Source organism: Mustela nigripes, chromosome 10, assembly GCF_022355385.1.
Source record: "Mustela nigripes isolate SB6536 chromosome 10, MUSNIG.SB6536, whole genome shotgun sequence".
Lineage (NCBI taxonomy): Eukaryota > Metazoa > Chordata > Mammalia > Carnivora > Mustelidae > Mustela > Mustela nigripes.
Genome location: NC_081566.1, coordinates 17,523,549 through 17,544,576, shown reverse-complemented (window position 1 = coordinate 17,544,576; position 21,028 = coordinate 17,523,549). Strand labels below are relative to the sequence as shown.

At 44.9% G+C, this 21,028-nt stretch overlaps 1 protein-coding gene across 1 annotated transcript in view; it reads right to left on the bottom strand.

Annotated features, from left to right (window-relative positions):
- CACNA1E (calcium voltage-gated channel subunit alpha1 E) overlaps positions 1-21,028 on the bottom strand; it is a 494,904-nt gene that overhangs the window by 217,178 nt on the left and 256,698 nt on the right. Inside the window, exons 7-8 of the mRNA XM_059412718.1 lie at positions 1,618-1,721; positions 398-550 (exon numbers count right to left, since the gene is read on the bottom strand). Of these exons, the coding sequence (XP_059268701.1) occupies positions 398-550; positions 1,618-1,721 (257 nt within the window). The remainder of the gene's footprint in view (positions 1-397; positions 551-1,617; positions 1,722-21,028) is intronic.

Genomic DNA, 21,028 nt, shown 5'->3' with positions numbered 1-21,028 from the left:
TCTCCACAGATCTAGAAAGATCAAAATCTGACTCTGGACTCGTGGATCCCCCTGGTCTATGAGCCAAAGAGGACACTGTACAAAGCACATTCAGACAGATGAGGTCTGACATGCGTTTTGACAACCTTCTACCATGGGACGGGGGAGCTGAGATATTCTGTTGGAAATCCTCTGACTACAAACTTTACAGGTCATTGGTTTTGCAATATCTGTGTCCAATGGGGACCTTTAGTCTAGCGCTGCTTGTGCCTCAAAAAGCCACTAACTTGGGAGTTTCTAATTCTGGGACAGGGGCAGAATATTGTCTTCCACCCAGTCTCCCGATGACCTGAAATTACTCCAATGACCAGAGGGGCAAGGAAGGGAAGATGCAGAAGGCAAGAAACAATGACCCTACCTGAATTGTTTGTGAAACACGCGCGGTGCAACTTCCCACTGTAGAACTCCAAGCCAATGATAGCAAACATCAGGATGGCAAAGAAGAGCAGAAGACCAATTTGCAGAAGAGGCACCATGGCCTTCATGATGGACTTCAGCACAATCTGCAGGCCTGGAAGGAAAGGAAGAGAATGACAACGGGAGCCTCCCTGAGCACCACTGGATAGAGCAGGCTCCCTTGACCTCCTCCTACAAGTGTTTGAGGGAAAAGAACCTCTGGCCCTGAGATGATGAAGCCAATTTGCAAAGGGACAACCAGAACAAGTCAAGCCAAAGACAGCCATCACAACTACTCCTGGCATCCATCTCGTGCTTTTCCTACCATTCTCTAATCATTTACGTGCTTATTACTCCTCACTTCTTTGGTTCACCCCTATTGTCTTCTGCTTATCTTTCACAAACCTATTAGAACATGCTTCTTTCCTAAAAGAAATGAAGCCTGGCCCTGCTAGGCTGTAAGTCCTATGAGAACAAGGACAAGCTTTGCCTCCCCTCCCACTCGACTCTATCTGAGAGCTCGCTGCTTCTCCACTGTTGTGGGATCACAGTCAGTACAATCACTATTCATAAAGCACCATACACTCAGACCCAGAAAGTGCACTTCTAGGATTCTACCCTAAAAAAATAATCAGAGATTTGAATAAGATTTAAGTAAAAAGATGCATGTCGCCGCTTTATTTATAGTTGGAAAAAAATGAAAACAATCTACTGTCCAGCCATGTAAAAATGACTAAAGAAGCCAGCCTGTATGAGATGGGCTGTAATATCAAACTTTTTAAGTCATATTTTTGAGGAATATTTAATGTCAGGAAAATCAAATGCTTCTACGACAGGATCCAGAAGTATAGACACAATATGATCAAATTGTGTTAAAATGCACTGGAAAAAATGCATACAAATATAGGATAATGAGCACTTTTCCTTTTCATTTTATAGCATCTTTTTACCTTGCAAATAATTCTACAAAGATCTTTCACTATCTTTAAAATCCAGGGGGGGGGGGGAAAGAGTTGCTAGGTTTTAAAGTAAAATGTTATGCCAGATCCCTGCTTCTGCACTCTTTATTACCACTGGAGAAATCATTTCTTGTTTATCCTGGATTCCTCTGGCCCCAGATCCCTCGGGGACACATCCGTAAAGCTACAGCAGAGGAGAAGAAGAAGAAAGACAGGTGCTCACTAGGTATCCCCGACACGAGCTTCAGGGGCCTCAGGACACGCACAGCCCGGAGGGTCCTCAGGTCCACGTGTGTGTTGAAGTGGGTTCCTGCCGTGGCCAGGATGCTGCAGGTGGAGACACAGAAGGTCAAGGTTACCACAGTCTGGCTTTCTCCCCCTGACCCAAGGGGAAGCCAGGTTGAGGAGGGATCAGCCTGGAAAGCACACGGTGCCGAGGGCAGCTGCACGTGGGCGCACCTGAGCTTGGGTGAATCATCGCTGGTTCTGACTGGAATTAAATTTAGCCACATCTGGGTTTTACTTTGCACAGAAGGAAAACTTATCATCACACCAGAATCCTAGTTCCAGATCATGAATAGAACACTGGCTCCCTAGCATCTGTCCCATTCCTGCCTCCAAACCTTGTCCCCTTCTCTCCTCTCTATTCCTCACCAACCTCCTCGCCCTCTTTCCAACTGGCCAAGGCCCCTGGGTTTTGTATTTCAGCCTTTCCTTAGACTCCCCTGTCTGCTAACTCCTTCTGGGACTTTCTCTGGATCAGCTGCAGTAAAGCAGTATTACTCGTTCCTCTCCACCCTGGCACTCGGGAGTTTTTACCAAGTGAATCGATCACACTGAAGCTTATAAATCACGGAGTAACTTCACTGGTCCTCACACAGCACTTTTATAATGGCTCTACATCGCTGTATAACTTGGATTTGGTTTCTCTGCTTCCATTTTCCACCTCCACAGCCAGACACACACACATGCACGCATACACACACAGACACACACACACACCCAAATCCAGAACAACCCTATTAGACTGTGTATACCAAGGGCCTTGTCTCGAGGAGACAATTTATTTCATATAATCCCATGACACTGCAGGTGCTGTGGATAGTCGAGGACCCCTGAGTATTAAGGAAAGACATAGCAGATGACCAAGAGCCAGCACAGCGGGGCTCCCGTCGTGACTCAAGCACTTGAGAACCGAGTGACGTGAGGCAAGTTACACATTCCAGCAGCCTCACTGCCCTCATCTACAAAATGGGGGGAGTACCAGCACTTCGCTACAAAAATAAAATGAGACGGTATTGAAGAGTAGTATTCTACAAGTTATAATGTGCAGACTAGCTATTACATACAAAATATTAACAGTACTGGTTTTGCGACTGGTTTTGTCTAATTTTAGTCTTCTTTCTGTGGAACAGTCCTTGTCCTCCCTCATGACCTCTCCATGACAATTTCAGTGATCTGGAGCCACTAGCAAATAAGTCCTTCAGAAAACCAAGCTTTCTATATAGTCAAAGGGTGGAGAGAATAGTTTATGTCATTTCATTATTTTGGAGGAAACATTTCCTTCAATACATGAAATTGAACTTGAATGAAAGGTCCGTGCTGTATACCTCTAGAAAGAAGAGATAGGATCAATAGGTACAAATTACACAGATCCGGGGACATAAGAATCATGAACAGTGCTGGCCGAGGACAAGGCCGAATGTTTCATGAGGTAGATCCACTTCCCAACATTAAACATACTCAGCCACAGGCCGTACGACTATCTGTTAGGAAGTTAAAAGTGTTCCAGCAGGAGTTGAAGCTTATCGAAACAACTAGCAGGGATTTTTCTCAATTTTAAGACTATAATTCTATGTTGACCCAACCTCAAAATAAGAACCAGAAAGAAACCCGACTCTCATAATGGGTCTCAGGAACTAGGCAAGCTGGTTCTCAGGTCTCCCTCTACCTCTCCTGACCCAAACTTCCACGCTGTCTCTGAAAATGAGCATCAGGGTCTCTGAGGCTGCTTTTGAGTTTATCTGCCAAAACCAAAGAGAGAAACCAGGGAGGAGAGGGGCATCATTTCCAATACGTAGGGGAAACCTGCAGAGAAAAGAGAGCAAGGAGAAACGTGGAAAATAGGACTGAAAAATAAAAGAGATATAGAAACAAACAAAGCAAAGAGGAGAAAGAGAAAGCTCGAGAGTGTAGTGCTATAAAACCAGAACCTCCAGGAAAATGGGGTCACTGTTCTGCTGAATCTGCTAACAGGGGAAGAATCAGCCAACGGTCTCCTGAGGCGCGGTGCCCACGGGAGACGCCTCGCCCTCGGGCTCGCGCTGCCTCACACGCACACACGGTGAGGAGAATCTGCCCCGTTCAGAAACCCGAGTTCTGTTTCCTAGGATACCCGGATATACATGAGATGCTCTTTCAAGTCCTAAGAAAGAGCTATTGAAAAGGAAAATTTCCTTCCCAACCCTGAGTGGAAGGAGGGATATTTCAGAACATGGAGGTAGGACCAAAACACAAAACTGAAAAGGCAAGAAGGCCTAAGTGTAGACGGAGAGAAAAATGCTTGAGGGAAAAGAGAATGAGAGGGCAGGCAAGCGAATGAGGAGAAGAAACGCGGAGATGAAAACAGGAAAGAAATAAGAAGAAATAAGTGCTGGTGGGGAGAGGCGAATGCAAGAGAAAGAATTCTCGTGTGGGAAAGAGAATAAAAGTAGAGTCCGTTTGAAGGAGAGAAGCAAAAATATGGCACCTGTGGTCGGGACCTTGCAGGGTGGACCACAAGACATGTCCATGTCCTTTTCACCAAACTGTCCCCCAGGCTATCCAAGCCGCCCCAAACTTCAGCCAGGACCACACCACCTGGCGCTCCATTGTCCCCGTGCCCTCAGAAATTTCTTCTCCTTCATCGCTCACAGAAGAGCTCATACATTGGCCACTGGCTGTTCCCTAGTGTTCACATCATGTCTGAGGGCAGGAGGTCCCATCCACTTGGTAGAAGCAGGGGCAGAATTCTTAGGGGGCAAAGGATATTTAAGGGAAAGGGCCCTGCTCTGTGCCCCTCTAACTTTCTGTACCCACTACCATCTCTGCCCTGCCCACATCTTAGAGGAATTCTCTGTTTTCTCCGGTTTCTCCTCTGTCTCTCCCACAAGATCTGGAACCCCTCAAGTAGAAATGCTGTCTTCCTCATGTCTACACCCCACGCCTAGCCCAGGCTCTGGCAAGCAGAAGGTGCTCGATGAGTGCCTGGAGGACCGAACTGCACTGATGAAAGCAGTCAGTGTGTTGAAGCAGAAACCAAACGGGCAGGAATACCACAGACACCTTAGAATTTACCCACGGGAAGGGCAGGTGGCACAGGTGGGCAGCTACCCAAGCACACGCCTGTTGGAGCGTGCGAGAACACACTAGAAATCTGTCCTCAAACATTTTAGAGTCTAATGAGGAGCTTCCAGTAGCATGTAGGACGCCTGCTCTCAAGCAGATCCCACAGGACAGGATCTGCTCTGTCTTCAGCAGGAAAGTTAGAGAGAGGGAGGGTAGGGGGGAGACTCCACATGTTAAAGACCTGCCCTTTTGCACAGCCTCAGTGCTGAAATCTATAGGGCTGCACAAAACTCTGGGCCTCACACGGAGTGGGACTGATGCAGGAGGCTCAAGGCAAGTGCACGTAGAAGGCCCAGGCCCTCGGTCTAGTGGAAGCGGACAGACAAAGGAAATAATTGTAATTCATGATGAAGTGTGTCATAACGGGGATGCTTCCCAAGCGCTCCGAGAATGGGACTTGCTGTGGGGTCACCTACAAGGCTGGCATTTTCATCTCAGTTATTTTGTGAAATCCTCAAACATATCCTGATATTACAACTGTTTCCATCTCATAGGAGAGGAAGTTGAGACTTAGAAACAATCAAACTGCTAGTACATGGCCAGAGCAGGTATCAAATATCAAAGTCCTTCCCCTTCTGGTGTCAAAGCTTGCTGTGCGCGGTCTTTGTCAGCACCACACAGCTCCACTGGTCCTCAGTCCTTTGTGCTTCTAAAACTACCAAGGTCACGATGTTTAGTCTCCCTACGAGCCAGTGAGCTGGGCTCCCCTGATCCTCAAGCCACAGATCACTGAGTTCCTCAGACTCGTCACTGACCGCTGTCCAGACCAGCAGGTCAGAGGCTCCTTGCACCAGAAAGGATGGCTGCCGTAAGATCTACACACGCGCGCACACACACGCACACACACACACGCACACACACGCACACACATACACGCATGCCACAGGATCAGAGTGAGGCCACTGTGCAAAATTCCAATTCTGAGTTCATAAAAGCCTGAGCTCTGTGTCATCGTGTGCCACACACACGTGTGCTCTTCAGAAACAGAGGCTGTGTTTTCCAGTTCTTTTGTCCCCAGGAGCGCAGGGCCTGGGCAGGGAGGTCTGTACACAAAGGGGTGCTTAATTACCACTTTACCCCCAAAGTGGAGGACAGACGGGAACCTCTGAGCACCACTGGCAGAGACGGAGGGTTTGGTGCCTGTAAATGTTCAAACCCTTTTCCCTCCTGGATGTCACGGCTCAGCCCTACTCTGCTGCCTCTGCTCTGAGCCATCAGCAGGTAGAAGAGCCTAGAGGCTGATGAGATCCTGAGGGTGTGGAGTGACGGGCACTACAGTGGCAGGAGACGGAAGGGACGCTCTGAGCCATCAACGGCCAAATGGTCTCTCCCCAGGTCAATCACCCAAAGAATTCCTTCTGACGTTGGAGTTCTGTCTTAGCCTCCTCGTCAACCGAAGTCTAACAGTCTCTTTTCACACTTCCATGAAGCATGAAGCAAATATTATATTAAAAAATTATCTGTTGCTTATCTGCCATTCAAATTTAACTGGACATTCTGTACTTTGTTTGTTAAATCTGGCAACTCTATTTAAGGGATGACCAGGCAAATAAATAGCTTCCATCCCAGTTGTTTTCCTAGCCCTAAACAAATGTATGAATTCTCTTTTGAAGAAGAGACACAAACCAAGGGTCTCCTGCCTTAAGGCCCAGGAGTCCTTCCTGAGCTCCAAAAAGTATCTCTTTGCAGGTACTTTGTGACTCCTGCGTATTGCAGGAGACCCAGAAGAGACAGGGGGAGGCCTAATTCAAGGTGGATTCCCTACACAGATTTAAGCCAGGATATCATTTCCATGGGTGATCCACCGAAATGAGTTGCTGTGTCCACTTCGAAGTGTTTCAGAGGTGGCTGGTTCCTTCTTCTCTTCTACTATTTTACCTCCAATGAAGCACCAAAGCCTTACATATCCTTCCATCAACACATCTCTTGGATTCACCCCTTATTCTCCAGCTTCCTTCTTGCCTGGAATGCCCACCCCCTTGCCTTCTCTCCCTGCCTAAATAATATGATCCAGACTTCAGAGCCAGATGGCATCCTACTCCTCCGTGGAAAGGATCTATAGTCAAAAGAGACTTGAACCAGGATTATGAGGAAGTGGTAAAGCATGTACTTTCCCATCATACCGGCTGGTTTCAAATGCTAGTTCCCTCACTCACACTATCTGCCTGGCCTTACGCAATCACCTCCCTGAGCTGCAGTGTTCTTATCTGTAAAATGGGGACAATACCTTCCTAAGGGGTCAATGTGAGCATTTAAAAAGATAAGATGCTTATAAACTTCTTCACAGAGTGCTGACCCGAAAAGTTATCAAGAGCTCACAGAATTAAAGGGGGTATGGAAGACCAGGCTGGAAAAAACGGGGAAGTGGAAATCTCAGTGTGGTAGGCGGGGTAACAGATTCAAAGAGATCCAGACCCTAATCCTGGGAACCTGCAAATGTTACCTGATTATGGCAAAATTGACTTTGCAGATGTGGTTAAGGATTTTGAGATGGGGAGATTTTTCTGGATTATCTGCGTGGGCCCTGGATGCAATCACAAGTGCCTTACAAGAGGGAGGCACAGGAAGATTGGGCTAGAAAGAAGGCGATATGATGACTGAAGCAAGGTGCTGTGCTGCTGGCTTTGAGGATGGAGGAAGGATGCAAGGAACACAGCTCTAGAAGCGGGGAAAGCCAAACACATAGCTTCCCTGTCCTAAAGCCTTTGGTGAGAGCACAGACCTGCTGATAACCAGGACAGCCCAGGGAAACCAATCTTGGAGTTTTGACTCTAGAACCGTAAGAGAAGAAATTTGTCTTAAGTTACCAAGTTTGTACAAGTTTTCTACAGCAGGAATAGGAAACTAATACATTGGCAAAGGTCAGAGACTCCAGGAAATCTGATTCCTAGGCCACTGTGGCTATTGCCAGACATATCATCACCGACTGTACTGATATCGTAGCACTGACAGCTTAAAAGTCATGGCAGAAAAAAGCATGTGGTGGAACTTAAGTCACATGTCCCCTTACACTTCCATCTGGCTGCACTGGGATGGTCCTCTAGCACTTCCAAAGTGGGCAAGACCCCCATCAAGTGCACACACAATAAAAGATTCTCCCAAAAAGGAGACTGGGAGCCACTGGGGAAGTTGAACCTGAAATAGCTAAAAACACAACAATGTCTACTAAGCCTGACTCATAGAAAGTACTTAGGAAATAGGGGTCATGTAGAAAGATGAGAGTTTGTGTCTGTTTTAGTCTCTTAAATAAAGGGATCAGGTAAAGGGACTTCTCAGATCTGTCCTGGCTCTAAGACTCTGAGCCAAGGCCTGTCCAAACGGTGCTACATTTCTCCAGCTCATTTCATACTCCCTTTCCCTGGAATCTTGAACGCTGCACAACAGTGAACACCTGATTTCATACCGTTCTAGTGTTTTAGAACTGAAGTCTGACTGTTAATGATAATTAGCTGCATCCTCATAACTCAGTTCAAAGCTGGCTCCTCGACGGCAGAAAGTGCCTTTCGCATTTCTGTCTATGGTCCCTTCCCTAACAACATGCAGCAGTAATGTCCAAGAGATACCCTCGACTCTGGGATAAAGGGGTGTTAATAGATCCCCACTAAGGCAGATCAGATCGACTTGTCCATGGAGCTGTGAATGAGCCCATCGGCACCCATATAATTAGATATCCACACCGAAGGAGATTTAACCACATGTGCAAATAATGATGATCTATCAAAAATCTACTAAATTACACCTAATGTTGGGCTTACCATTTCTTTTAAATGATAAATTACTGAAAGTATAATTTGATTTCGGAATCAATTGCTAAAGATTTTACTTCATTTTATCAAAAACAAACAAAAATAGTCTCTGTGTATTAAACTGTTTAGTGGAGACAAGCTCCCCTCAAAATTCAATTTGACTAAAATCCATCTGAGGGATAACAATGAGGCTGAGAGAGAGAAAACAGCTGTTAGCTCTGGGCCAGTACCCATCTCTGCAAGCTGCCCCTTCCTCCTCCCCAGACGCTGTTCAGGCTTAGCTCAATCCCAGAACCCAGAGCTCAGAACCCAGAACCCATCTACAACGAGCAGATCATTACTGAATGTATGCAGTGCGGTAGGCACTGGCATTGCAGTGGAGAACAGGATGAGATGGAGGCTGTCCTCAAGAAACTTAATGAAAAATACGTTACACAGATCACAGTAACAGTTAAGTAAAAGGTCAGGGAAGGAAGGCATTCATATGGAAATGGCATGAGCCCAAAGGTGAAGTATGAGTTGGCCAGAGGAAACAGTGTGGGAAGAGCATCCCAGAGGCAGGAAAAGGCATGCATAGAAGGGACAGAGCAGAAAGGAGATTGGTACACTTGAACAATTCAAACAAGAGCTGGTGTGTCTGGAATTTAATGAAATCCAGGGAAGAATGGAAAGCAGAGAGGCTAGAAAGTGTAGAAAATATCAAATAAAGAAAACTTCGCAGGCTATATTAGAGATTGGACCAAGCCTGGCAGCGCTCAAAATCCAGGCTTGCACTTGGTAACGGAACATCAGCTTACCCATACTGTGACTCTGAGCTCCAAAAACTTCCCTGATTGAACCACTGGTCTCTTATCTTCTCCCCAAGCCCCAGCCCCGGCTGCTAGAAATGTGTGTCTACCTCGGTCACTATAGCTGAATTAGTGCCGACGTCTATTCCCCTAGGCCCTTCCTGGGACAGCTGTTGCCACCTGCCTCTGCCACAGTAACCTTTCCTGGTAACACAGATATCCTGGGATCATGCCAACCAGGAAGGCTGGGTCCCTCTCCAGCCCAGAGACTGAATCTAGATTATCCTAAGCAAATCATCCATTGTCCTATTCTTAATAGTGACTGGTTTAGGAATGAACAGCCTACAGAAATCAGGCCTTTAAGGGAAAATATGCTGTGTTGCTTCAACTCACCCATGTTCTTAGAACAAAAGTAAAAGCGTACAAAGCAACAATTTTCAAATCTTTTTTGAACATAGCTTACAGTACAAAACATATTTTATATCACAAGCCAGGATGAATATATGCATGTATGATTTATGTGTATGAGTGCCTGTGTGTATGTATAAAATTCCATAGTGCCCCATCAAATAATACTCTTTCTATGTGTGATATATTTTCTCTCCAATTTTTCCTTGCTATCTTTTGTTTTTGGTTGCTGGTCGCAGCCAATTAAGTTGACGCCATGCCTCTCTAATGGGGTCAACCTACAGTTTGAAAAACCCAGATGCAGAGACTAGCTAACTCATGCTCATTCTAAAGAGGACAAGACGGACCGACATGAACTGCTGCTCTAATAGCACCATGTGGTTTCTCGGTGTTTTCCCCAAATGATGAAATGGTTTGCCTTGAAAAGTTCTGCTGTGCTCTTCCAAGAACAGCAGACACAGTAGTCCAGGAGAGACCCTGTTCCCTTCTCTGTTACCAGAGATAGCAACTCCGTCTTGGTGCCTTTCCGAATGGATTAGTCTCACAGAGAGACCACACCTTCAAATCCATCACAAGGCAAGCTATCTCTGGGCTTTGGTTCGTGGGTTAGTTGGTTGGCTGTTATTTATTTGTTATTTATTTGGTCTATGACCAAAGCGGAGCATGAACTTCTAAGATTCTGCTTAGGAAGAAGTCCTGATATTTCTTGGGAGAATGAGGACAGGAGGGTCAGACTGTCCCTTTCCAAAAGAGAACGTCTGTGCCATTTCCAGAAGGGACAAGTGGTTCTGTATTTAACAAAGGTGAGGCCTACCCTTTCTGGAATTTAAAACGGGGCTCCTAATTAAATTTCCTAAGAATCTCTAGGGCTATGAAGTGGTTCCAAAATGTACTTTTTGATGAGCAGAAAAATCATGGCCTAAAAATCCTCTCTTTTCCTTTTCCACCAAAAGAAAATTCAACAATCAAACCATGTCACACCAAGGAGAGGAGTTTGTATTCAACATTTGAGACCAGATAATTCTTTGTCTGTAGGGAGCTGTTCTGTGCCTGGCAGGAGGTTTAACAGCATCCCCCACCTCTGCTCTCTAGGGGCCAGTAGCAACCCCTCCTTCAATCCCCACCCTGCGCCCGGTTATAACAACCAAAAATGTCTCTAAACATCATCACATGTCCTCTGAGGGTGGGGAGGACATACTCCTGGTTGGGAACCATTATGGATGGAGAACCTCCTTCAAATGGAGCAGTAGCCTGATTAAAGACAATGCGTATGTTGCACTACTAGTCCTCATCCACTCTGGGAGAAGCACACTCAGCCCTTCTCAGGCAGACGAAGATGTTGCCACAGTGACCCCCAGCCACAAGTCATAATTTTGATGAAAATGCATAGATGCCGGCATTGCTAAAAATGTCTTCTGCCTTCTTCTTTAAACAGCTAGTGGCCACATGAAGCTTAACCTCAGTGTGTCTACAAAGGAATCTTTAATCCAAAAGTTTCCCCAAATCAAGCAAGGTAAAGAACACAGTAACATGCCAAGGAGGGTTTTATTTACTTAACCTCAGTGTAATGGAGACAAAGGTCAGGTTCCGACCAGTGGTCCTGGGCTTCTTCCTTGTTTTACAAGAAAGTCCCGGATGATTCACTCAGACACTGGAAGGAGAAATGCCAAGCGATGGGTACAAAGACTATGAGTGTCATTCAAGCCCAGGTGGTGGTGATGATGATGATGGTGATGATGATGAAAAAAATGCCTCATTGTTTCACTGTTTACATAACCCTGTCCCATAAAGATACCACTATTCTCCATTTCGTCAGTTCGAGAACTAAGGCTCAGAGAGAGCAACTGGCTAGCCCAAGATCCCAGAGACAGTAAATGATCAAACTGAGACCCAAACCCAGAAATTTGATTCCAAATTTGGAGCGCTTTCAGTAGCTACAAAAGATAATGGCTAATAGCTAGAAATCTATCCCAGAGGCACCTACATTCAACAAATGTCTTCTCTAGGACAACCACAGAGCTGCCTCTCTGCAAAGCCCACAGTGTCCTGTGATTGCAGGATCATATGAATGTTACCAAAACTGTACTTCAGAGAGCTGGCAAAGACAGAGAATTGCAGGAGAGGGAAATCCCACATTATAAGAACTTGCTAACATAAATACATGTTCTTTCAGTTGTTTTTCTAGTAGTGGCGAGGGATTTGTATTGATCTACCACCCACACACTTTCTCTCACCAGGTCTCCCTTAGGTCCAGGGACAAGCACTTGTGAGATGGCTGGCCTGGGATAGAGAAGAAACCAGCTGAGCAGCAGAATGCAGCTGGTTACCCATGTAGGAGCCAAGTCCCTAATGCCAGCCACATGAGAAGGCTGCACTGGAGACCTCCAGTATCACATTACAGAGACCAGCTGTGTAATCCCCCACCACCCACACACAGTGGCCTCTTACTGTTTATATGGCTAGGACCTCCTCTTCCTCCAAAAACACGACTTTACCCCTACAGTTCTTTTCAAAAACTGCAATGCTCTTATATGCCATTGCTGCCCAGTTAAGTTTCTCACCAGGGATGTTTGGATGTAGGACCAGAGTTTGGCTGATCTCTCCTGAAGCAACAAAAGCCCTAAAATGAAAGGCTTCAGGAGCTGTCATTGTTCTCACAGAACAAAGCTGGCTGTAGGAATAGAGAAGAATAAAGTTATGGATGGAGGTAAGAGGAATGAAAAAAAGGAAGGAATTCCTCTGTAGCTAGCACCCTGATCTGGCAGTTCCTGAGGCCCAACTACTTTCTGACATTTCTGCAACTTGGTGGTTCCATGAGACACATCTTCCTTGAAAAGCCTCCCGCTTGCTTAAATGACTCCAAGTTTGGTTTCTGTCACTCGTGATGACCGACTCACCTATTCTGTCCAGATAATACCATCTGGATAAGAAACTAAAGTGGAAGTTGATATAACTGGCTGGCCAGACAAGAGTTAAGTAAGATACATGAAAAACAAAGAAAAACTCAGAACCGTGCCCCTGGCATGGAGCCAATACACCAATTAGAGAATGTGCAAGCTTTTTTTTTTTATGTCACCTTAGCAAGTGGCTTAATTCAAAGATACTGAAACACTGTTCCTTCTTCAGCTTTGAAAAGACTGAGAAATTACAAATATTAAAGATCCTGGGGAGAGCCAGAGTCCTCTTGTTGAGACATCACATGTGAATGAATGCAGGTTAACACTAGATGGTGGGTTGACTGAAGGGATACTTGAAGTAGGAGGAAAAGAAAAACCTAAGGAATCAAACTCTATCTTCTCATAGTGTATTGGGGTAGGAGACTTTTTCTTCTTCTTCTTCTTTTTTTTTTTTTTTGGACGTCTGAGGAAGAGCTAGCTAAAAGAATCTGAGTTTATAAAACCTCTCAAATCAATGACTCTTTCAGAAAAATCATGGATCCATAAATTTTAGAGAAAACATATTTGTCCATTGTTCCACTTTCCTAGTTCAGCCTACAATGCCTAAAAGATTGATTAGTGTGACAGGCATATGCCATCTGTCTTCTAGGATGACAAGTATTAAAAAAAAAATACCAAGATAATTTTCCATGCTTGCAGAGCAGACAAACCTACAATTACAGTGCATGATGAAGAGGCAGCCATAAAATTGTTATAAAATATCAACTGTCTGTAGAGCCCCCAAATGAACTAGAGTTATTTGTCAGAGAAAACAAAGTGCTTTTTACTTTTTAGAGTCATTAAACCAAAATTCCTTCTAGTACTTCTGAGTCATAATACATCCCATACCACCTATTTGGAATACAATAAAATACAAGCAATTTTAATAATTAAAATGAATTGTGCCTATGTACAGGAACTCTTTAATTGTTACCCAAATCTTTTTGATAGAGATATATAAGCACAAAGTAAATGGGTTTAATTGTACTTTCATTGTGAATAAATAAAATGCTGAATTACTGGAAGAATCAAGAGGTTACTCTCCCAGAAGAGCTAAGAGACATGGCCATTTTCTCAGAAAGGAATTTTAAAGAGCATCGTTTTTCTATTTATAAGGAACAATGGCATGTGTTTATTAATAATGGAGTCTTGGATAAGGACTGCTACCCCCCATAGAAGTGCTGGCATCCAGGGTCCAAGTTTAACTCAATGGCAATGATCTTTCTTTTTAGCTCTGAAGTTATTTTTACCTTGCCAGCTATGCAAATTAGCCCATGGCCTCGGAGAATGAAAGAAACCAGGCTGAGACCAGGTTAATATTTTATGAAAAACTGAAAATACTTTAAACCACTGATCCTGGCACTGATCTTCACATACTCTATAACTACCCTGTATAGATACTGCCATGCCAAATTTCTGTGTCCATCTAGTGTCAAAAAGGCAAGCTATAAACAATTCACAGAAGAAGAAACAGAGACTATTTAGAGGTTATTTGAAAAAGTTCCATAGCATTATAGCCAAAGAAATTCAAATTAAAACAACACACAATAGCCTATTCCTCTGTCAAGTTACTACCACTAGAAAGAAAGCATATTGGTCCTCTGCAAAACTACTGGACATTTTGTATATAAGGTCATTGAAGATGTTCACTCTTTTCGATCCATTAGGTTTAGGAAGTTATTTTAAGTCCATATTCCAAAATTAGGGCAAAGTTTCCACATACAATGTTGTTCAATGAAGGATTTTTTATGATAGTAAAACATTTTTAAATCACCCACAACTGAATAATAAGAAAACAAACAACCCAATTAAAAACATGAGCAAAAGAAGTAAACAGACACTTCATCAGAGAGATGGGGATGACAAATAAGCAGCATTATTTAATCACTAAGAAAATGAAAATTAAAATCACAATAGTTCTCCCTATATACCTACTGGAAAGCTAAAACATAGATGAAACTAAACAATAAAAAGCCTGATAATACCTTATGCTGGCAAGAATGGAGAGCAAGGGCAACGCTCGCATATTGCTAATGGGAATACAAAACAGTTCAACCATTTTGGAGAACAGTTTTGCAGCAGCTGCTTAGAGCTAAACCAACACTGCTATATGACCCCACCATGAACAGTTACTTATCAAAAGTGGGTTCATAATGGCCCCAAACTGGGTACAATCTGAGCTGTGTCCCTCAAACAGTGAATAAACAAATTGTGATACACAGATCCAACCGCCAGGCAGCAACAAAAAGAAATGAACTACTGGTCTGTGCAACGACATAGGTGGCTCTCAAAGGTATCATGTTTCATGTAAGAGGCCAGAATCAAAAGGCTACAATCCTATCTGATTCCCAGTATATGCTATTCTGCAAAAGGCAAAACTATAGGGACAAAGCAGATCAGCAACTTACAAAATCCTGGGGATTGGGAGAGGAAACTGGAAGGGGCCTGAGGGAACTTTGAGAGTGAAGGAAATATTCTTATCTTGATTATGGTGAGGGTTAGCCAGCTGAATACGTTTGTCAGGATCCTCAGTGTTTTCTTTCCATGGTGGTAAAATACACATAAAATTTATCACCGTAACCATTTTTAAGTGTACAGTTCAGTGGCATTAAGCACATACCCACTGTTCCGGAACCATCACCATCATCTGTCCCTGTAACTCTTTTAGTCTTGTAAAAGAAAAACTCTGTACCCATTAAATACTAACTCCCCATTCCCTCCTTCCCCCGGCCCCTGGTAAGCGCCAATCTACTTTCTGTCTCTGTGAATTTAACTACTCCAGGTAACTCATGTAAGTGAAATCACAGTATTTGCCCTTTTATGACTGTTTCACTCAGTATAATGTCTTCTAGGTTCACCCATGTTGTAGCATGTGTTGGGATTGCCTCTCTCTTTGGAGATGAATATTCTCTTGTACAAATATACCATATTTTGTTATCCATCCATCCATCGATGGACACTTGGAGTGCTTCTACCTTTTGGCTACTGTTAATAATGCTGCTATAAACACTGGTGTACCAATATCTGTCCAAGTTCCTGCTTTCCGTCCTTTTGTGTATATATGCAGAAGCAGAATTTCTGAATAATACGTTTATTGTATGTCTAATTTTTGGAGGAACTGCCATACCATTTGCCACAGAGAGTCTTAGTGTTTTCACAAGAGGGAAATGGGGTTGAGTATAGTGCACTCAATGAAATGTTATGCAGCCTCTAAAATGCTATTCCTATATTCCTTTTAGTAACATGGGAGAAGTTATCATATAGTTTTGTACAATTAAATTCAATACTATGAAATGTGTAAAAGAAGAAAAAAGACTGGAAGGAGAACTATCCAAAAGGTAATAGTGATCATCTTTAAGTGGTGGAATTACAGATTATCTGTATTTTCTTTAGATTCCTTTGTATTTTTCAGATTTTCTTTAATGAGAATGAATTCCTTCTATAAACAGAAAAACACAAGTATAAAAAGAGAGAGATAGAAAGGTTGATTGGACCTTCTCCCTAACCTAAAGTTAGCACCACAGAGAACAACTCCCATGCTTTTCAGAGAACCACTCTTCATGGCCCTGTCCAGGAGGGCCACTGAACTGGATGGTGATTTTTACATTCATATTGAGGACCAAAGACATGTTTTGATTGATGAACTTCAAATTAAGACTAAAATTCAAAACATGTAGAAAAAAATTGCCATAATTGTTAAATCCGTACTTAAAACAAGCAAAACCTTCTAATACCAATGTGGACCTGGCAGAGCTAAGGCTCCTCATGCTACAGACCAGCCTTCATCTGATGCCCTCCCTGCATCCCACGCCCTCAGGGGCTCTATGCTGAGCCCCTCTGTCTTGTTTCCTCAACTCCTTCCTCTCTAACTGTTGACATAGCATTTCCTGGATGTGGAGGTGTCCCTCTGCAGCATCTTCATGTCGCTGTCCAGCTGCTGAAGCTGGTATACTTCCAACTAGCCACCTCCTCAACTGCCCTCTGGCTTCTGCCCTCACCACTCTCCAGAAATGACTTCCACTAAAGGTCATCACTGACCTCCAGGTCCCCAAATCCCGTATGTACTTGTTGGTATTCACGTTGTAGTATTTTATAATTCTGTAGTATTTGGTGCCCTTTGTTTTGAAATTCCTCCCTTTCATTCTGAGTTACTATTCTTCCTCTGGCCACTCCTCTTCCTCCAACCTCTTTTAAAAACAAGGTTTCCTACAGTTTCATACTTGCAACCTTCCCCCACCCCCCCCTTTTTTTTTTTCCAAATCCACACATTCTCCTTAGATGGCCTCCCTGAAACCAAGCTTCCAACTCTCACTTGAATACAAATGACTCCCCAGCCTTTATCTCTAGGGCAGAACTCTCTCCTCGAATATCCAGTGCCCTGATGAACACTTCCACTCTGTGGTCCGTGTGCCTCCCACAGGGCTTCTCACCTGCATGTACCCTCTACTGTGCATTCTTCACACAGCAGAATGAACTCTCAAAAGTATAAATCAGATCAACTTGATTAAAATGTTCCAGCTTCTCATCACACAACAACCTTCCAAACCTTTCCCACAAGTAAGGTCCTGCACTGTCTGGACCTTGCTGCCCCCTCACGTCAACTCCTCACTATCTTCACCACTCTCTATCATCCAGCCATACCAGTCTCCTCTCTGTTTCTTGAATGTTTTAGATTTATTTCTGTTTCCAGGGCTTTGATGGTCCTTTCTTCTCATCACTCAAGTTTCAACTCAAACACCACCCCTTCTTTCTCCAGCGATTCTTAGAGCAACTCCTGTCACTTCATCTCTGTTAATATCTCTGTCCCTCTATCTCCACTGACAATGTCCTCATCATGCTTCATGAGACTACCTATTGGTTTCTCTCTGACTTCCTGTTCCCTTCTTCCATAATCTTATTTCCAGACCATTACTAGAATGATCTTTCTAAAATTCAGGGCTGGTATATAGGATCCTGGGTCAAATCCTCTAGTACCTCCATGTGAACTTTAGAATCATGCCATGATCTAGCCTAGCCTCTCACCACAACCCCTCCAGGTGGCCCTCCACAGAACACTACCCTTAAAGCTCTCATCAGTGTGAGTTCCTTAGGAAGTCTTTCCAAATCAGCCTTCCCCCAATGTTGTAGCTTATAATTCCTTTATCTTATCTGTCTCCTCTACTAGGCTGAATTCTCTGAGGGCAAGGCCTGTACCATATTCTAGTACAACAGAGAAGAAGGCATGTCCTAGTCCATAACAAAACACCATATACTAGCTGGCTAACACAAAAGAAGATTTATTTTCCACAGTTCTGGAGGCTGGGAAGTCCATGATCAAGGTGCCAACAGATGGGTGTCTGGTGAGAACCTGTCTATGAACCCGGTTCATAGACAGCCATCTTCCCACTGTGTCTACACATGACAAGAGGGTGAGGAAACTCCCCGGTGCCTCTTCTTTAAAGGGCATTAATCCCATAAGGGGGGCCAAGAACAAGTTGTCTATGACAAAGTACTTGGCACACAGTAAGTACCCAATAAATGGATATTGCAGGACAGAGTGACTAGATCAACCTCAAACTGGAAATGATCTTAGAAGACACAGAGCCCAAGGTCTACACCTCTATTACATAGAGCTCCTGGGTCATTCTATCCTCTGTTTTATCCCCTACAGGGATGGGCAGCTCATCCAAGGCATCCCATCCCTGACCTCAGAATTATACAAAGTATCCCCCTCTTTTTATTTTATTTTATTTATTTAACAGAGATCACAAGTAGGCAGAGAGGCAAACAGAGAGAGAATAAGAAACAGGCTCCCCACTGAGCAGAGAGCCTGATGTGGGGCTCGATCCCAGGACCCTGGGATCATGACCTGAGCTGAAGGCAGAGGCTTTAACCCACTGAGCCACTCAGGTGCCCCCAAAGTACCCCCTCTTAACATAGCTGTAAGACTGCCCTTCATACATTCAAAGATGAGCATCTTACAGTCCTGGAATTGTTCTCTTTCCCAGGTTTACAACCTTCTTTCTTCTCCCATTTCTCCGTAATATTTCCTTAAGCCAAACCCTAGTTATTCTGGACAGTTTTATCTGGAACCACTCCTGTTTGCCTCTTCAAAGGTAGCGTCCATTTAAAAAACCAGGACTGAGTTTAAAAGTGGAAAAGTGTGAATCCTGTTTGGGGACCCTAAGCTCTGCTGACAGCAGGTCCAGACAGCATCGTCCTTTTCAGCAGCCATTCTGTCTTCTTAACCTACTGTTAACCCTTTCCTCAAAAATGCTGCTAAGATAGCTCTCCTTCCTCTCTCTTGAGTGTGGGGAGCCATGGATGGTTCTGGAGCAGGAGGACAACGTGAAGAGGACAATACTTTAGAAGGTTGTACAGTGGTGGCCAACAGAGAGGCCGGAGAAAGGAGAGCGGCCAGGGGAGAGAGCTCTGCCACAGCCCTGCTGTGAGACTCTGAACTTGGGGCAGAGACCGGGAAGAAAAGGAAGTCCATTACCCGGTCCTCTCAGAATCCTCAGCACGCCAAGAGGAAGTGCCTGCTCCCCAGGGTTTTCAGCAGCAAGGCTATTAAAATGTTCTGAAGCTGTCAAAAAAATGGAGGCGGCCACTATATGTCAAAGGGTGATGGCAGTCAGGTTAGAGTTGCTGGTGTCATTTCCAGGAGGGGAAAATAAAGGCTGGACGGAATATTCAGGCGGCGCTCCGGAGCCTCCCAGGCAGCACCCTCCACGGATCTCACCACATCTGCTATTCGCCCCTCTCGGAGCCTCGTAACTGGGGTGCCCTCGTCGACGCTGCCAGAGCTGTGGGCCCACAGGCTGGCCTTCCACAAGGCAGCAGCCAGGGCCGCAGTGAGGAGAGCTGAGGGAACAGCCACCCCACCCTAAGCAGATTCCCGAACACTCCACCAGCCTTCACCAACGCCTCTTCCCCAGAGCCAAGGAGGGGCGCACCCAGCTCCCAGCTCCAGCCCCGCGGGAGGCTGCGTGCCTGCTCATCTCACTGGTTCTGACATATTTGAAAGAAAGGGGCGGGGGACTAAAAATCCTGTAGGAACCATGAGAAAAGTCGTGAACAAGCAGAGTCTTTGCTTCTCCCTCCAAACTCCGGTTTCCCACCTCACTGTGGCAGTGGCCGTGGGGCCACACACAGTCTGGTCTCTGCGCAGGGAATGAGGAACCTGAGCCCCCCAGAACAGGTAGCATTAGCAATTCATTATTTCTAGAGGACCACAGTGCCTCCTTGTGCCCCCTCAAATTCTTCCCACCTCACTGCAAGATCAGTCGGAAGATGCCTGGGCAGCTCTAGCACAGACCTGGACCTGAAGCAGAAAGCCCCTCCTCCGCCCTTACTTCTGTACCGTCCTTCGCCGCTGACGGCAACTGGACAGTCACGCCTACCTGCATCACTCCAAGTCATGTGCGAGACTAGGCCCATGTTTCCAATAATCTTGGAACATTTCCATTCACTTTGACAGGTCTCAGGACCAGAAATTGGTGGAGACTTTCTGGTGAACTTCTTCTTTTTTTTTTTTTTTTTTTTAAGATTTTATTTATTCATTCGACAGAGAGAGATCACAAGTAGGCAGAGAGGCAGGCAGAGAGAGAGAGAGGAGGAAGCAGGCCTCCTGCTGAGCAGAGAGCTCCATGCGGAACTGGATCCCAGGACCCTGAGATCATGACCTGAGCCAAAGGCAGTGGCTTAACCCACTGAGCCACCCAGGCACCCCTCTGGTGAACTTCTTTCTGGGCTTCCGTCCACAAAGCTTAAGGGCTGCTCAGACTGGAAGGAGCCACGGTTCCCACAGAAAAGGACTCTCCCCTCATGGATTCATCCCTTCGTTCCCACAAGCCCCGATGTTGACAGTTCACATGTACATGGTACCAAACCATGTGAGGAGCCAGCACGTAATGGCAAGGGGGTCAAGTCCTGCCCTCTTAGACTTTACAATCCAGAGGACCAAGGCCAAGGACAGAAGAGAGCATCTGCTGGCTCTGCTGGTCTCATGATACCATGGAGGTCTCTGACCATTCTTTTGTGCCTTAGTTTTCCCAAAGAGAAAATGAGGCTTCTGGTGCCACCAGGGTGAAAAGCTGGTTGCTTCTACATGCCACTGTCCCCACCACAGTGACAACATAAGACCTGCAGGGGGCACCAGATTATCCTGTGGACACTGGGGGAGACAACAAACATCAATGCATATGGCGCCCTTCTTCTAGGATCAACGTGGCTTGCTTCTTTGAGGACTTCTGCTGTTTAATGGCAGACAGGGATGCTTTTTTCTGGACAAAATAATTCTCTTTAATTGATTTAAAAAAATTTTTTATAGACATATATTATATTTTTATCACCAGGGGTACAGGTCTGAGAATCACCACTGGACAAAA